The 16,234-nt window shown below is 42.3% G+C and overlaps 1 protein-coding gene across 3 annotated transcripts in view; it reads right to left on the bottom strand.

Annotated features, from left to right (window-relative positions):
* LOC135519848 (double-stranded RNA-specific editase 1-like) overlaps nt 1–16,234 on the bottom strand; it is a 185,061-nt gene that overhangs the window by 5,005 nt on the left and 163,822 nt on the right. For all 3 annotated transcript variants that reach the window (XM_064945056.1, XM_064945055.1, XM_064945057.1), the window contains 3 exons: nt 12,871–13,039; nt 10,635–10,816; nt 110–288 (listed from right to left, as the gene is read on the bottom strand). In XM_064945056.1, coding sequence (XP_064801128.1) covers nt 110–288; nt 10,635–10,816; nt 12,871–13,039 — 530 coding nt within the window. The remainder of the gene's footprint in view (nt 1–109; nt 289–10,634; nt 10,817–12,870; nt 13,040–16,234) is intronic.

Genomic DNA, 16,234 nt, shown 5'->3' with positions numbered 1-16,234 from the left:
ATTGAGGAGTGACTTGATCTGTGTTTCAGCTGGTGTTAATGTGATGTGCTGCTCACACCGTCTGTGTGCAGTGCTGATGTGATGTGGTGTGTGTCGGACCGTTCTGTACCTTGGAATGCAGGCGAACCCAGCGGCTGTAGAGGGCGTGCTTGCAGAGGCGCGAGGCGCGCCCCATGTCATCTTTGCCCGTGGTAGCATTTATGACCTCCAGCGCCAGGTCGCCCACCGCCCAGTTCACGCTGAAATTGGGTGCCTTGCCCGGCTGCCTCGCCTCTGCGTTGCTGATGCCTGGAATCACAAATAGAACCATAGAGTGAGTGGCCAATTCCACTTTATAACAGTAAGCATTCAAGTCTGAGCCACTGGGAATTGAATATAGGACATGATGAGCCTGGGAATTAGCTGTGAAAGCAGTAGCTAATTCCCTTTCTAAAGACAAGCACGTCTGACCAAGTGGGAATCATACATAGGACTGCACATGCGACTCATGCCCATGTTATCCCTCTGATCTCAAGCTTTAGGCATTAGTGCTAAAGGAAACATGAGTCGTCAGGTTTCAGAGAAAGCTTCTCATCGTGTGAGTGTGGTGAACTCAAGCATTTACTACACAAGCGAGAGCATGAAGGGTCAGAGACGTATAAATCTTTGCCCTAGCAGCATCTGTCAGAGATGGTAGTCAAAAAACAGGATGAAGCTTCTTCAACTCTACCACAGGACATGTGCTCCTCCAAGCAGGGGCCTAGATGGATGGGAGGCATAAATACGCATTCCAGTGGAGGGTGTACCTCTAGTAACTCCCCATCCCGGGTGCGGGAGCGTAATCATCGACTGACACTAATTAGCATAATGCAACAGACATAAATATTCCTAGAAAATATTCCTATTCATGAAAATCACAAGTGAATTATATTGAGACACAGCTTAGCCTTTTGTTAATCACCCTGTCATCTCAGATTTTCAAAATATGCTTTACAGCCAAAGCTCGACAAGCATTTGTGTAAGTTTATCGATAGCCTAGCATAGCATTTTGTCCAGCTAGCAGCAGGTAACTTGGTCACGGAAATCAGAAAAGCAATCAAATTAAATCATTTACCTTTGATGAGCTTCGGATGTTTTCACTCACGAGACTCCCAGTTAAATAGTCAATGTTCCTTTTTTCCAAAAATATTATTTTTGTAGGCGAAATAGCTCTGTTTGTTCTTCACGTTTGGCTGAGAAATCGCCCGGAAATTGCAGTCACGAAAACGCCGAAAAATATTCCAAATTAGCTCCATAATATCGACAGAAACATGGCAAACGTTGTTTATAATCAATCCTTAAGGTGTTTTTCAAATATCTATTCCATAATATATCCACCGGGATAATTGGTTTTCAGTAGGACCGATTGGAATAATGGCTACCTCTGTATTTTACGCGAGAATCACTCTGGGAGCCATCAGGTGACCAGTTGCGCAATGTAGCCGCTTACGGGTATTCTTCAACATAAATGCGTAAAACTACGTCACAATGCTGTAGACACCTTGGGGAATACGGAGAAAAAGTAATCTGGTTGATAGCCCATTTACTGCTCAATAAGGACGCATTGGAACGCAGAGCTTTCAAAAGATGAGTCACTTCCGGATTGGATTTTCCTCAGGCTTTTGCCTGCAATATCAGTTCTGTTATACCCACAGACAATATTTTTACAGTTTTGGAAACTTTAGAGTGTTTTCTATCCTAAGCTGTCAATTATATGCATATTCTAGCATCTTGTCCTGACAAAATATCCCGTTTACTACGGGAACGTTATTTTTCCAAAAATGAAAATACTGCCCCCTAGTCACAAGGTTTAAACTACTTGGTTTGTTTCTCTTTTGCAGTGTACTGGGCTGCCTACTGACCGACTGACTGGAAGATTAGGATTGAAAGGGGAACTGCACCCACTGATTTGGCCTTGTTCTTTAGCTTGCTTCTCAATAAATGCTGGCAAACATGAGTTGACTTGGGAGTGTGGTTTGGTGTGGGTGTTTCTTGGGTGTGTCCTTGCAACCACCCATCTGCCATAATCTTGCCCGCAGCTGTTTCCCCACACTCAATCACAATGAAACAAACATCCTGCAGGTTGAGTTCAATAACTACAGGCAGATGTATGGGAGAGATGCTGGAGGAAGCTTTGAATAGGTCAGTAGCCTACAGAGTATTATGAGAAGAACGCGATTTCTGAATATTCTAAACTAAGTGTTTTGATAACTTTCAAATGTAGTAGCAGGTCCATGTAGAACAAATAACCCTTTACATTATACCATAGAAGCAGTGTTCTGTTAATATAACAAAGTGCACCTTTCATCTTCCATTGTCATTCCCAGCCGATAGAGATCCTGTGCCTATCGGCATTTTGTCTGGTGTTAATGGGGCTACCTTGGCAAACATGTCAGTGGTCAGACCTTCCTGTGTGGTGTCGTGTATACAACATGAGTTCCCTGATCCTGGTGCAGAATAGACAGGGTTTCTCTCACCCCATATTGACTGATACAATTCAATCAAAAAAACAAAACAAAAAGACAATACAAGTGAAAGTTGTGTTTCGTAAAATGTGTATGTAGAGTGCCAGGTCTCTCTCTCCATTCAGAGACATCAGTATCAAGTCCGTCTTTCAGTCCTTCTAGGCAGAGTTCCTCTGTCCAGTGTGTGTTCTTTTGACAATCTTAATCTTTTATTTTTATTGGCCAGTCTGAGATATGGCTTTTTCTTTGCAACTCTGTCTAGAAGGCCAGCATCCCAGAGTCGCCACTTCACTGTTGACGTTGAGACTGGTGTTTTGCAGGTATTATTTAATGAAGCTGCCATTTGAGGACTTGTGAGGCGTTTGTTTCTCAAACTAGACACTCTATTGTACTTGTCCTTTTGATCAGTTGTGCTCCGGGGCCTCCCACTCCTCTTTCTATTCTGGTTAGAGCCAGTTTGCGGTGTTCTATGAAGGGAGTAGTACACAGCGTTGTACGAAATCTTCAGTTTCTGGGCAATTTCTCGCATGGAATAGCCTTCATTTCTAACAACAAGAATAGACGGATGAGTTTCAGAAGAAAGGTCTTTGTTTCTGGTCTTTGTTTTTGAGCCTGTAATCGAACCCACAAATGCTGATGCTCAGATACTCAACTAGTCTAAAGAAGGCCAGTTTTAATGCTTCTAAAATCAGCACAACAGTTTTCAGCTGTGCAAACATAATTGCAAAAGGGTTTTCTAACGATCAATTAGCCTCAATTTGAGATTATTTTAATGGACAATTTTTTTTTTGCTTTTCTTTCAAAAACAAAGACATTTCTATGTGACCCCAAACTTTTGAACCGTAGTGTAAATTAAATATATAATTATTAATATACGCCTACTGTATGATCGCTAGCAAATTAATTAGCTAACTAACGTTAGCCTGCCTAGCTGGAACTTCTGAAGGACAATGTTTTATTTCTACAATTTCCAAAAGATAACCAAACATATTACTTTTCACGATACGTGTTTGTGCCGTCATGTAGCACAATTTCTAACTTTCTAACTCTAGCATTTGTTTTTACTTACACCTGTATGTTGACTTCTCCAGTTTTCGCTGACTTTTCTTAGCAGATATACAATCGTCACAAATTGAATTATGGGGAGTTTCAGGCCTCGGAGTGAACATAATTGTACAGTCGCAAAGTCGACTACAAACGAGGGCTGAGGGGCTTACGTTGCAAACTTCCCTTGCTTGGCTAATCATTTGGACCCCCCTCCAAGATGGTGACGGGGATTCCCCCAAGGGCATAAGGCGAGGGTAAGTGGACGAGGGTGTGTCTTAATTAAGTGTTTGGACCGCAACCCTGGGAAGGAGATCAAGGTTGTGTTAATTAGGGCAAACCATTGCAAAATGTTTCAATAAGATAAAATTAACGTTTTGTGCCTATTATTCCTGTTCCGTACCTATTGAACACAACCCAGGACACTATGTTGCTACTAGGTAATGTTATGGAATGGGTAGGTAGTATAGGTCTTAGGTGCATAAGTAGACAACATACTACACTTCCACAATCCCAGCCAAGCCATGATAAGGACAGGTGCTGCCAATTAAGGTGACCGTCAGTCAGTATCCCACCTTGAGGTGAGATTGCTGGTTTGTTTATTGGCCTTTCGTTTTGATTTTGAGTCTTTAATTTAGGTATGTATGCCCGTTTGTAATTTACTTTTTTTGTATATATTTGTTTCCGTCACTATCTTCACATACCAATCCGCTTTGGCTCACCGATCTAAAGGAGTCAAGACAGACTTGTCTTGGACCTAAGGTAAGGTTGCCGTCTCCCTAGGCACATGTACATTCAACACCTGGTCGCATATGCTTACTTCTCACAGTTATGCACACACCTAGTCAGATTACAGAACAATTAAGACCGCCTAGAACCCCTAGACTTAGTGAGTCCAGTGTTAAAAGTAGGTTGTCTAGTTGGTTCCATAACAGTAACCCTCACCCTTCATTAGCCCCTACCCTGACAATAGATGTAGGAATTTTTCTGGGCAGTAGGAGAGAAGGGGGAACACATTCTTATATCTGCATATGCTATAGAATCCAAGTACACTGCAATGTATCTCAGGTTCCAAATTCCACAAAACAACATTAAGAAGGGCTATATAATGAAATATCATGACAGAAAAAGTATCTAAATAGACTTAACCTTAAAACAAAATCAGTTGCATGGATTCCACCGATTTGGCAGAAAGGGAATCAAGTTATTTAAATTCACACAGGAAAGGTAAGCAAATTTCACCACAGACGACACGTGAAGTGTTTCAATGAGACCACCGTAGGGGACCCATCCACAGTGCATTCGGAAAGTACTCAGACCCCTTAATTCTTTCCACATTTTGTTACGTTACAGCCTTATTCTGAAATGGATTAAATATTTTTCTCCTCAGTCAACACACAATAACCCATGATGACAAAGCGAAAACAGGTTTAGAAATGTAAGCTAATTTATAAAAGATAAAATAAAAAAAATCCTTATTTACATAAGTATTCAGACCCTTTGCTTTGAGACTTGAAATTGAGCTCAGGTGCATCCTGTTTCCATTGGTCATCCTTGAGATGTTTCTACAACTTGATAGTCCATCTGTGGTAAATTCAATTGATTGGATTTGGAAAGGCAGACACATGTAGAATATATGGTCCCGCAGTTGACAATGCATGTCAGAGCAAAAACCAAGCCATAATGGCGAAGGAATTATCAGTAAAGCTCCGAGACAGGATTGTGTCAAGGCACAGATCTGCGGAAGGTTACCAAAAAATGTGGACATTCAATGCTGCAGACAAGAACATTGTGGCCTCCATCACTCTTAAACGGAAGAAGTTTGGAACCACAAATTCTCTTCCTCGAGCTGGCTGCCAGGCCAAATCAAGGGAGAAGGGCCTTGGTCAGGGAGCTGACCAAGAATGTGGCGATCTCTCTGACAGAGCTCCAGAGTTCCTCTGTGGAGATGGGAGAATCTTCCAGAAGGACAACCATCTCTGCAGCACTCCACCAATCAGGCCTTTATGGTAGAGTGGCAAGACGGAAACCCCTCCTCAGTAAAAGGCACATGACAGGCTGCTTGGGGTTTGCCAAAAGGCACCTAAAGGACTGACTGTGAGAAACAAGATTTCCTAATGCTAAGCGTCACGTCTGGAGGAAACTTGGCACCAATCCCTACGGTGAAGCATGGTGGTGGTACGGACTGGGAGACTAGTCAGGATTGAGGGAAAGATGAATGGAGCAAAGTACATAGAGATCCTTGAAGAAAACCTGCTCTATAGTGCTCAGGACCTCAGACTGGGGCAAAGGTTCACCTTCCAACAAGACAACAACCCTAAGCACACAGCCTAGGCAACGCAGGAGTGGCTTCGGGGCAAGTCTCTGAATGTCCTGGAGTGGCCCAGCCAGAGCCCGGACTTGAACCCGATCGAACATCTCCGGAGAGAACTAAAAATAGCTGTGCAGCGATGCTCCCCATCCAACCTGACAGAGCTTGAGAGGATCTGCAGAGAAGAATGGGAGAAACTCCCCAAATACAAGTGTGCCATGCTTGTGGCGTCACAACCAAGAAGACTTGAGGCTGTAATCCCTGCCAAAGGTGCTACAACAAAGTTCTGAGTAAAGGGTCTGAATACTTATGTAAATGTGATACGTTTTTTATTTTGAATACATCTGCACAAATGTCTAAACCTGTTTTTGCTTTGTCATTATGGGGTAATGTGTGTAGATTGAGGGAAAATATGATTTCATCAATTTGAGAACAAGGCTGTTACTTAAGAAAATGTGGAAAAAGTCAAGGGGTCTGAATACTTTCTGAATCCACGTATTTAGGTTACGAAATCAGACTTTTTCGATACAATGTTAACCAATTGATATGTTAAGAGGAAGACCCAACTGAACGATTCAGAACATGAATAATCATATTTGTCTTTTATAACATAAGGAAGTGAACTTTCATTACCTACTGCATTGTCACCCACTCTGGGTAGAGTGGGTTGAAACACTACAGTTGAAGTTGGAAGTTTACATACACTTAGGTGGAGTCATAAAAACTTGTTTTTCAACCACACCACAAATTTCTTGTTGACAAACTATAGTTTTGGCAAGTCGGTTAGGACATCTACTTTGTGCATAACACAAGTAATTTTTCCAACAATTCTTTACAGACAGAGTACTTCACTTATAGTTCACTGTATCACAATTCCAGTTGGTCAGAAGTTTACATACACTAAGTTGACTGTGCCTTTAAACAGATTGGAAAATTATGTCTGGCTTTAGAAGCTTTTGATAGGCTAATTGACATCATTTGAGTCAATTGGAGGTATACCTGTGGATGCATTTCAAGGCCTACCTTCAAACTCAGTGCCTATTTGCTTGACATCATGGGAAAATCAAAAGAAATCAACTAAGTTATCCTTGGGAGTAATTTCCAAACACCTGAAGGTACCATGTTCATCTGTACAAACAATAGAACGCAAGTATAAACACTATGGAACCACACAGCCGTCGTAACCCCAGGAAGGAGACGCGTTCTGTCTCCAAGAGATGAACGCGCTTTGGTGCAAAACATGCAAATCAATCCCAGGACAACAGCAAAGGACCTTGCAACAGCAAAGGACCTCGTGAAGATGCTGGAGGAAATAGGTACAAAAGTATCTATATCCACAGTAAAAATGAGTCCAATATCGACATAACCTGAAAGGCCGCTCAGCAAGGAAGAAGCCACTGCTCCCAAAATCCCCATAAATAAAGCCAGACTACGGTTTGCAACTGCATAAGGGGACAAAGATCGTACTTTTTGGAGAAATGTCCTCTGGTCTGATGAAACAAAAACAGAACTGTTTGCCCATAATGACCATTGTTAAGTTTGGAGGAGAAAGGGGAGGCTTGCAAGCCGAAGAACACCATTCAAACCGTGAATCACGGGGGTGGCAGCATCATGTCGTGGGGGTGCTTTGCTGCAGGAGGGACTGGTGCGCTTCACAAAATAGATGGCTTCATGAGGAATGGAAAATTAGGTGGATATATTGAAGCAACATCTCAAGAAATCAGTCTGGAAGTTAAAGCTTGGTCGCAAATGCGAGGAGGAGGCCAACAAACCTGACTCAGTTACACCAGCTCTGTCAATAGGAATTGGCCAAAATTCACCCAACATATTGTGGGAAGCTTGTGGAAGGCTCCCGAAACGTTTCACCCAAGTTAAACAATTTAAAAGGGCAATGCTACCAAATATCAATCAATCAAATTGATTTATAAAGCCCTTCTTACATAAGCTGATGTCACAAAGTGATGTACAGAAACCCAGCCTAAAACCCCAAACAGCAAGCAATGCAGGTGTTGAAGCACGGTGGCTAGGAAAACTCCCTAGAAAGGCCAGAACCTAGGAAGAAGCATAGAGAGGAACCAGGCTATGAGGGGTGGCAAGTACTAATTGAGTTTATGTAAACTTCTGACCCACTGGGAATGTGATGAAAGCAATAAAAGCTGAAATAAATCATTCTCTCTACTATTATTCTGACATTTCACATTCTTAAAATAAAGTGGAGATCCTAACTGACCTAAGACAGGGAATTCTTACCTGGATCAAATGTCAGGAATTGTGAAAAACTGAGTTTAAATGTATTTGGCTAAAGTGTATGTAAACTTCCGACTTCAACTGTATCTATTGATTAGAAAATCTCCTAAATGTAATTTCTCTTTCTCTAGTGGGTCTGCATTGGTCCTTATGGGCAAATCAGTTATAATTACACATATCCGAGACTAGCGGCGTAGCCACTGATCTCAGGCCTACCCAATAATTGTCCCAGAAATGATTCAATACAAATTGTTTTATTTTATTACATTTTTAAAAGAAAAGCATGTGCGATTTATTTTCTATGGATAATTTTATAATGTAACAAAGAAATAGTCCGCGACAATCAAGTTGGCTTCCGACTGTTGGTCACATGTTGTTTTTCCCATACCGTGGTTTACTTCAACAACCTGGCAATGTCATATGGCTAAACCTTGTAACGCTAGCCTACTCAAATTGACCCACCAGCTAAGGTAATTTAGTAGTTCAAGCAATGGCAAACCAAATGTTGATTGCTACTGTAGTTTTTTATGTCTGGAGGAATAGGAGTGTGTGCCATAAAATAATTTGGATCAATCCACCGATAGCATCCAGAATGAGACAGTAACAGGTGGTGTCACGATAGAAACAAATGCAATTGCCATCACAACTGCCAATGCCACATTGAGCCAGGCATGTTTGCCTACCCCACTGTCTCCTCTCGTTCTTGATGCTGCGGGCGCGGGTGAACCTGCAGTCAGTCCAGTGACAGTTTTGTCTGCCGTTGATGAACCAGCCTGTCAGCCTGGGGCAAATGTTGAATTCAGATTCATACAAGATGGATTTAAAAACTGGAAACTCACAAGAAATGCTTGCTGGAAACACGAGACTAGCAAATGACATGCTAGAGCCCTTGCAAAAAAATAATAATCCTACAATGCATGGTGATGCAAACATAGATTTTATAGAAAGAAACCGTGCACGTGTTAAAGTGGTCATAGATATTGTTCTAATGTGCGCACAGCAGGATATTCCACTCAGAGGGCATAGAGAATCCGAAGAGCCAATCAAGAAAGGTAACTTGTTTGAATTTCATCTCAAAGTATGACTCAGAAATACAAAAACAGGCTTAAATGAGCGACCTTGCAATGCCACGCTTATTAGCCCTGGAGTGTGCAGCATCGTTGTTCACCTTGGAGGATAAACGATTAAGTTCATTCTGCGCCTTCCACGTATTTTGCCATACGAGCAGATGAATATAAAGATCTAAATGAGAACTTATTCCTGTGCGCATCCGATACATTCATGCTGGATTGATTAAAGAAATAGATGTTGGGTTTATGGAAACCGCTGATTTGTTTGCACAAGGAATTTCTCAGAAAATACTTGGAAGTGTTGCAACCCCTGGAGTTGGATCCCACTCAGTTTTCGTTTCGATGGCGCTTCAGTCATGTCAAGGAAATAAGGAGGGGTACATGTCCTAGTAAAGCAAACATTTAAGCAAGCGGTATGTGCGCATTGCAACTCCCACCGTCCCGTTTGGTTCTGTGCACCGCGGCAAAAGTGTCGGGACTGCTAGATGTCATTTTAGAGGTTCTTGCAGAGTTTTCAGATGCTTGTGGACAAACCAAATTAGAAGTCGATGCCCTCTTACAACAAATCCAGAACAATACGCCAGCAGTGATATAATAATTTCCCCATCGTCTCCAAACTGTTCCCTTTAAATTGCTACCATGGTTATGCATATGCCTAACGGAAACATTTCCATTTAGCCCTATCCATGTAGGCCAATTCCCATGAGTGTAAAGGGTTAACTAGTCGACCTAAAAGATGTCAAGAGTCTTGTGAAATTAAATAGAAATGAGTTTCAAAACAGAACATTTCCTATTTCCCTTAATTTGAACAAAATCAAGCTGGTGGGGTATTTAATATAGGCTCTCTCAATATGGGAGCTCTGAGGAAAAAAGTTGAGAACCTCTAATCATATCTGATTACCCATGGTCCTGCTGGGTCGAAACGTTGGAAATAAATAATCACCTGGGAGCATGAACAGCAGTGTGCGGCATTTTCCTATCTGTTTTCCTGCTGGGTATTTTCCATAGACATTTATACATGATTGGTGTTTACCCTTGTGCCTACTGTGTGGCTAGCACACAGAGTCACAGTGTCCAGTTTTATTAGGCTTCACAGAGAAAGTGTGAGGGAAAAAGACAGAGGACAACTAGTCTGCTCCAAGCCACCTAAAAACAGTGTTGAAAGTATTGCCGTGTTTGAAAGTGTTTGCATGCGGAGCCACATGAGTTAGTGTAGTGTGTGTGTGTGTGTGTTCCTTGGCACGAGAGTCCACGCACATGTCGTGTTCATTCGACTCCAAAGAGATGAAAACGGTGGGTGGGGGACTGAAACAGGGAGCGACTACCTGGACAAAATGTTGTTTTCTGTTGCAAAATGTTTTTTAAATTTTTTATTCCTTTGTGTGCCCCCTATTAACAATCCCCTGAGTGTAAGAGAGTCTAGACATTACAGTATTAGGGGTGCAAAAGAGTCAAGGTGTAAAGGTGAATGGTACTGACCGCTCAGTAGAGGCCTGTTGAGGCTGAACTGTTGGGGCAGGTCCTCGATGTCGGCTATGCGCTGGTACATAGCCCGGGAGAGGTGGTCGGCATGGTACAGGCTGCCCAGGATGATGCTGGAGAAGTAGATGGGCTCCGTGAAGTAGCTCATCAGAGAGCCCTGGATGCCCACCACGTTCCATCTGCAACAGAGGAGCACACATGTTTAGTATACACATTTCCACAAACATGCATGCATACAAGTGCACACACACACACACACACACACACACACACAAAGACACAGAAACACACAAATTCGTGCACACGTGCAAATGCACGCACACAACTTAAGAATGGGCACTGACTCTGAAATATCCAATTTTATTTATTTCACTCTACATTCGCTGTTGTTACATTAGCAGTGCAGTCTTTCCCATCAATTTCCTTCCACACTCTATAAAGTGTTTATGCCAATTGCCTTGGAGAGAGACGACTTCAAAAAGGACACACAGGCAGACGGGAGTAAAAAATACCATTACCAGACGTCAGAAACGAGACCCTGACAAACAGCTCTGATAACTGCTGCTCCGGTCTCCTCCTGACCCGAGGCAGTGTGTGTGAGAGTGTGTGAAATTAAGACACAGACTGGAGTCGCAGTCAGACAAGGCTAGGAGACCTTCAATTTTCCATTAGCCCGCAGCAGGGACATCTTCCATATGCAATGGGAGTTGATTGTTGGACTGTATCATTACTGTTGTTCAGTCCTTCCTCCCACCCACCTTACTTGATGAACGTGATTTAACCCTTTATGGATAGCAGCTAGCACCAGTGGCCATGGAGGTTCTGGGGCGCACAATCAAAGAACCTAATCAGACAAAAATAGTGCTCTGCTCTTTGGCCATACACATGCATGAACTTGCACAATCACACACACACACACACACACACACACACACACACACTTGAGCTTGATCACCACTCTCCCTTAGCACACTGAAGTGATTGGGGCTTTGAAGGCCTTCAGTTGCTTTTTGAAATAAAAAAATTAATCTGGAGAGTAGCACTTCTAATGAGGCCCTTTAACTAGCCGGGAACAGGAAGAACTAGGCATCCGTATTGTGCATTAGTGCCGCGGGGAAAGCCACGTAATCAGAGGAGAATGGTGTATAAAACCCCCCCCCACAAACCACAGGGAAAGAACACTGAGGGCTAGGTGAAACAACGCTAGTTCATTTAGCTAAATGGCCATTGCCAAGTCATTAATCATTAGTTTCCGGAAGAAATGGTAGGAAGTGCATTTTTTTACCTTTTTGTTGCCATGGTTATGTTGGGAGAGAACGTGTTGTGTAGAGAACTGGAGGGTAGTCTGTTCTGTAAAGTGGTGACACTTTCTATGCCTTGCTCTAAATCACGCTATAAGCTAGGCTAGCTTAGTGCACATGCTATTTGTCATCGTGTTCTGTTTTGACTTAGATTTATGTGTTACATAGTATAATAGCGGGGCCATTATTGCATGCTCAAAAACATTAGGTGTGTGAATCTCCTGTTGGCATTGCCTTGACTGTGGACAGTAAGCAGGGCTGTGTGGGGTGCCTGCGAAAATACCTGGGTTGGACCCATCGATTTACTGTCCCTGACATTGCCTGAATCAAATGAGACTGGGCCTGACTGAAGTGGGATATACAGCATAACGCCTAGCAACTAAGTGCTATCACATATAAAACAAAGACTAACTGCTCTAGAAAACCAGCCCACTAGGGAACATTGCAATCCTCCATTATTTTCATTGTAACAAGATTATTTTTGTTCTTATGCATTGGATGAAATTTCTGCATTGTATCATGGGCCAATCTAAACAGAACTAGCTGAAAACACATCAAATAATTGCAAGTCAAGACCAAACCTGTATTAATCATGTATGAATCTATTCCTATGCATTAAAGGCAACACAGAATCTGCTAAATGGGTGTAACGGACACCTTTACACAGATACTAGTAACCTAACAGGCGAGCCATAAAATAAAGCTGTATCGACCATAAGAGTAGCTTACTGACTAAGGATTAAGTAAGTAATGGGCAAGAATTGGAGTCAAATTCATATTCACTCTGTTTAATGTCCAATTCAATTCTTAAATTGAAACAATCTGGACCATACCACTTATCAATGCCACATGGTGTCTCACAACCTTGTTGTTTTTGGGGAAGAATATGTGGTGAAAGAGATCGCAAAAGGGGCCCACGACGGCCAGGTTACCTTGCGATCTTGTCACTGCAAGACATGGTGAGCAGCCTTTCTCCCTGCAGCACCCCGTCCCATGTCTGGATGGTGTTGCTGGTCCTCACGGGAATGGTCCCCTCCCCAGACTCTATTTTAGTCCTCAGCTGGCCCCGTGCCTTCCGGTTAGGGTGTCGGTCTCCTTGGTCTGTGGGAGGGGGGGGGACAAGACAGATAGATGAATCCTTCACCTGCGGCTGTGCAGAGAATCTCCAGTTTTCTAACAGTATTATTCTAACTGTTTTATCACGCCCAACACAGCTCTTAGAGGCTACACAGAACGCTAACACGCAGCCGGGCCAGTGTGTAGCAAGGAACAGCTGACAACCGACCCAGACATCACCCGCCCCCCCATGCGCTTCTCTCTCGCTCTTCACATTCAACGAGAGACAGACAACACAGTTGCGGGGGGCTGGTGGGGGCGTCCGAGGCCATGGAGGGAGCATTCTAAGTATCCGGGTGGGGGGGGGGGGGGGGGTGAACTGATTTGAATCTACTGGGGGGGGACTTGCGTGCTATTAAATGTATAATCCGCGACATGTTCGTTGGCGTCACGGGGAAAGGTCCGATGGGTACCTTCATTTGTGAAAAATGTAGAGAACTTGATGCAGCTAAAGAAATTTATATTTATATTTATTACTCTTCGTGAAGACATTTTTTTTCACCAAGCTGCTTGAACTGATTAAGGATTCTATGAGGCTATAGCATCTTTCAATGCTTCCTATCAAAACATCCAAGAGGATCATTTGTGTTTTCCTGGGGCAAAAGTTCAGGATATCACCAGGTTGCTTCCCGAGGCTGTGAGTCAGTCACCGGGGGCTTGTATTGTCATGGTTCATGTGGGGTCAAATTACATTATGAAGGGCAGCTCAGAACAGCTCAAGTTGGATTTGAAGAACTGATTGGGTCTCTACTTGAAACCAACAAACGCCCCATAATATCTGGCCCTCTGCCCTCCCTAAATCATGGCATTGAACAATTCAGCAGATTTTCAGCCCTCCATAACTGGCTACGAGACTATTGCAGCTAGGTGGGTGTAACAAATCGGAACAAATCTCGTATTTACAAGGAGGATGATATCCACCCAAATCATTTGGGTTACTGGATCCTTTTACAGCATTATAAGGCTGCGTTGAGATATTTTTTAATTATCAATGACCCAAGTCCAGCGCATGTAATCCTCATCATTGGGTTGCTGAGTTGTCACAATGCTTCAGCAAATCTACATTATCCCAGGGGCATTGGAAGACAATGTAAGTAACCTAATTTATATCCCTCTTACTGCCCTGAATGCCTCTGCTCACCCCACAGGTATTGTACGCAGTAATCATATGCCTATGAACCAGAGTAATACTGTTAGCACTGAGGTGGTGTGCCCTAGTCGGATGTCCACTGTGTGCAGCTCATCCTGCACTAATAAAAATAACCCAAGCATGGTCTACCTCTGCTAAGCTTCCCAGTAAAGCAATCAAGCATCCCAGAAAAGAGAAAATTATCCTACGTTAACATATGTGGCTTAAGAAACAAGGTTCAGGAAATCAATAATTAGCAAGTAACAGATTACATTTATATTCTGACAATCTGTGAAACTCACTTAGATCATACCTTTGATGATAGTGGTAGCAATACATGGTTATAAGATCTACATAAAATAGAAATGCCAATGGTGAAGGTGTGGCTGTTAATATTCAGAACCACATTCCTGTAAAGCTTAGAGAGGATCTCGTTAAATACTGTTGAAGTAACATGGTTACAGGTTCATCTGCCTCACCTGAAGCCCATTCTGGTGGGAAGCTGCTACAGACCAAGTGAAAACAGTCATTATCAGGATAACATGTGTGAAATGCTTGATAATGTATGTGATATCAATAAAGGTATACTTTCTGGGTGATTTAAAATATTGACTGGCTTTCCTCAGGCTGCCCACTCAAGAGAAAGCTTCAAACTGTAACTAGTGCCTGCAACGTGATTCAGGTTATCAATCAACCTACCAGGGTAGTTACAAACAGTACAGGAATGAAATCATCAACATGTAATGATCATACCTTTACTAATGTTGCAGAAATGAGTTTGAAAGCAGAATCCAAATCCATCGGATGTGGTGATCACAATAAAGTAGCCATATCTAGGAAAACCAAAGTACCAAATGTTGGGCCTAATATTGTGTATAAGAGTTCATACAATAAGTTCTGTAGTGATTGCTATGTTGATGTGAAGAATATTGGTTAGACCGTGGTGTGTAATGGCGAGCAACCAGACGCTGCACATCCCAATGCACCCATTAAGAAAATGACTGCAAAAACTGTTAAATCACAGAGAATTGATGAGGAATTGAAAAATTGTATGTTTGAGAGGGATGAGCCAAAAGATATGGCAAATAGGTCTGGCTGTACAACGGATTGGCAAAGGTACTGCAACTTGAGAAATCATGTGACGAAACTGAATAAAAAGAAGAAACTTCACTATGAAACAAAGAATGATAAAATAAAAAGCTTGGGATCACCTTAAAATACATTTTGGGCAAAAAGGCAAACGCCGCGCCATCATTCATTGGATCAGATGGCTCATTCATCACAAAATCCACTGATATTGCAAACTACATTAATGATTTTTTTCATTGGCAAGATCAGCAAACAAGTATGACATGCCAGCAACAAATACTGACACTACATTTCTGACCAAATTATGAAAGACAAGCATTGTAATTTTCACTTCTGTAAATTAAGCGTGGAAGAGGTGAAAAAAATCATTGTCTATCTATCAACAATGACAAGCCACCAGAGTCTGACAACTTGAATGGAAAATTACTGAGGATAATAGCGGACGATATCGCCACTCCTATTTGCCATATCTTCAAATTTAAGCCTACTAAAAAGCGTGCTCTCAGCCCTGGATGGAAGCAAATGTTATTCCCATACCTAACAATAGTAAAGCCCCATTAACTGGCCAAATAGCCGACCAATCAGCCTGTAAACAACCCTTAGAATACTTTTAGAATAAAATGGTGTTTGACCATATAGAAAGCTATTTTACAGTAAACAAATTGACAGACTTTCAGCACACTTGTAGAGGAGGACATTCAACAAGAACAGCACGTACACAAATGACTGATTGGCTGAGAGAAATTAATGATAAAAAGATTGTGGGGGCTGTTTTGTTAGACTTCAGTGCGGCTTTTGACATTATCGATCATAGACTGTTGCTGGAAAAACTTGTTATGGCTTTACACCCGCTGCTATATTGTGGATAAAGAGTTACCACTCTAACAGAACACAAGAGGGTGTTCTTTAATGGAAGCCTATCCAACAAAATCCAGGTAAAATCATGGAATTACCCAGGGCAG

Source organism: Oncorhynchus masou, chromosome 29 (assembly GCF_036934945.1).
Source record: "Oncorhynchus masou masou isolate Uvic2021 chromosome 29, UVic_Omas_1.1, whole genome shotgun sequence".
Taxonomy (NCBI): Eukaryota; Metazoa; Chordata; class Actinopteri; order Salmoniformes; family Salmonidae; genus Oncorhynchus; species Oncorhynchus masou.
The sequence above is the reverse complement of the archived record's forward strand: the minus strand, read 5'-3'. Positions and strand labels throughout refer to the sequence as shown.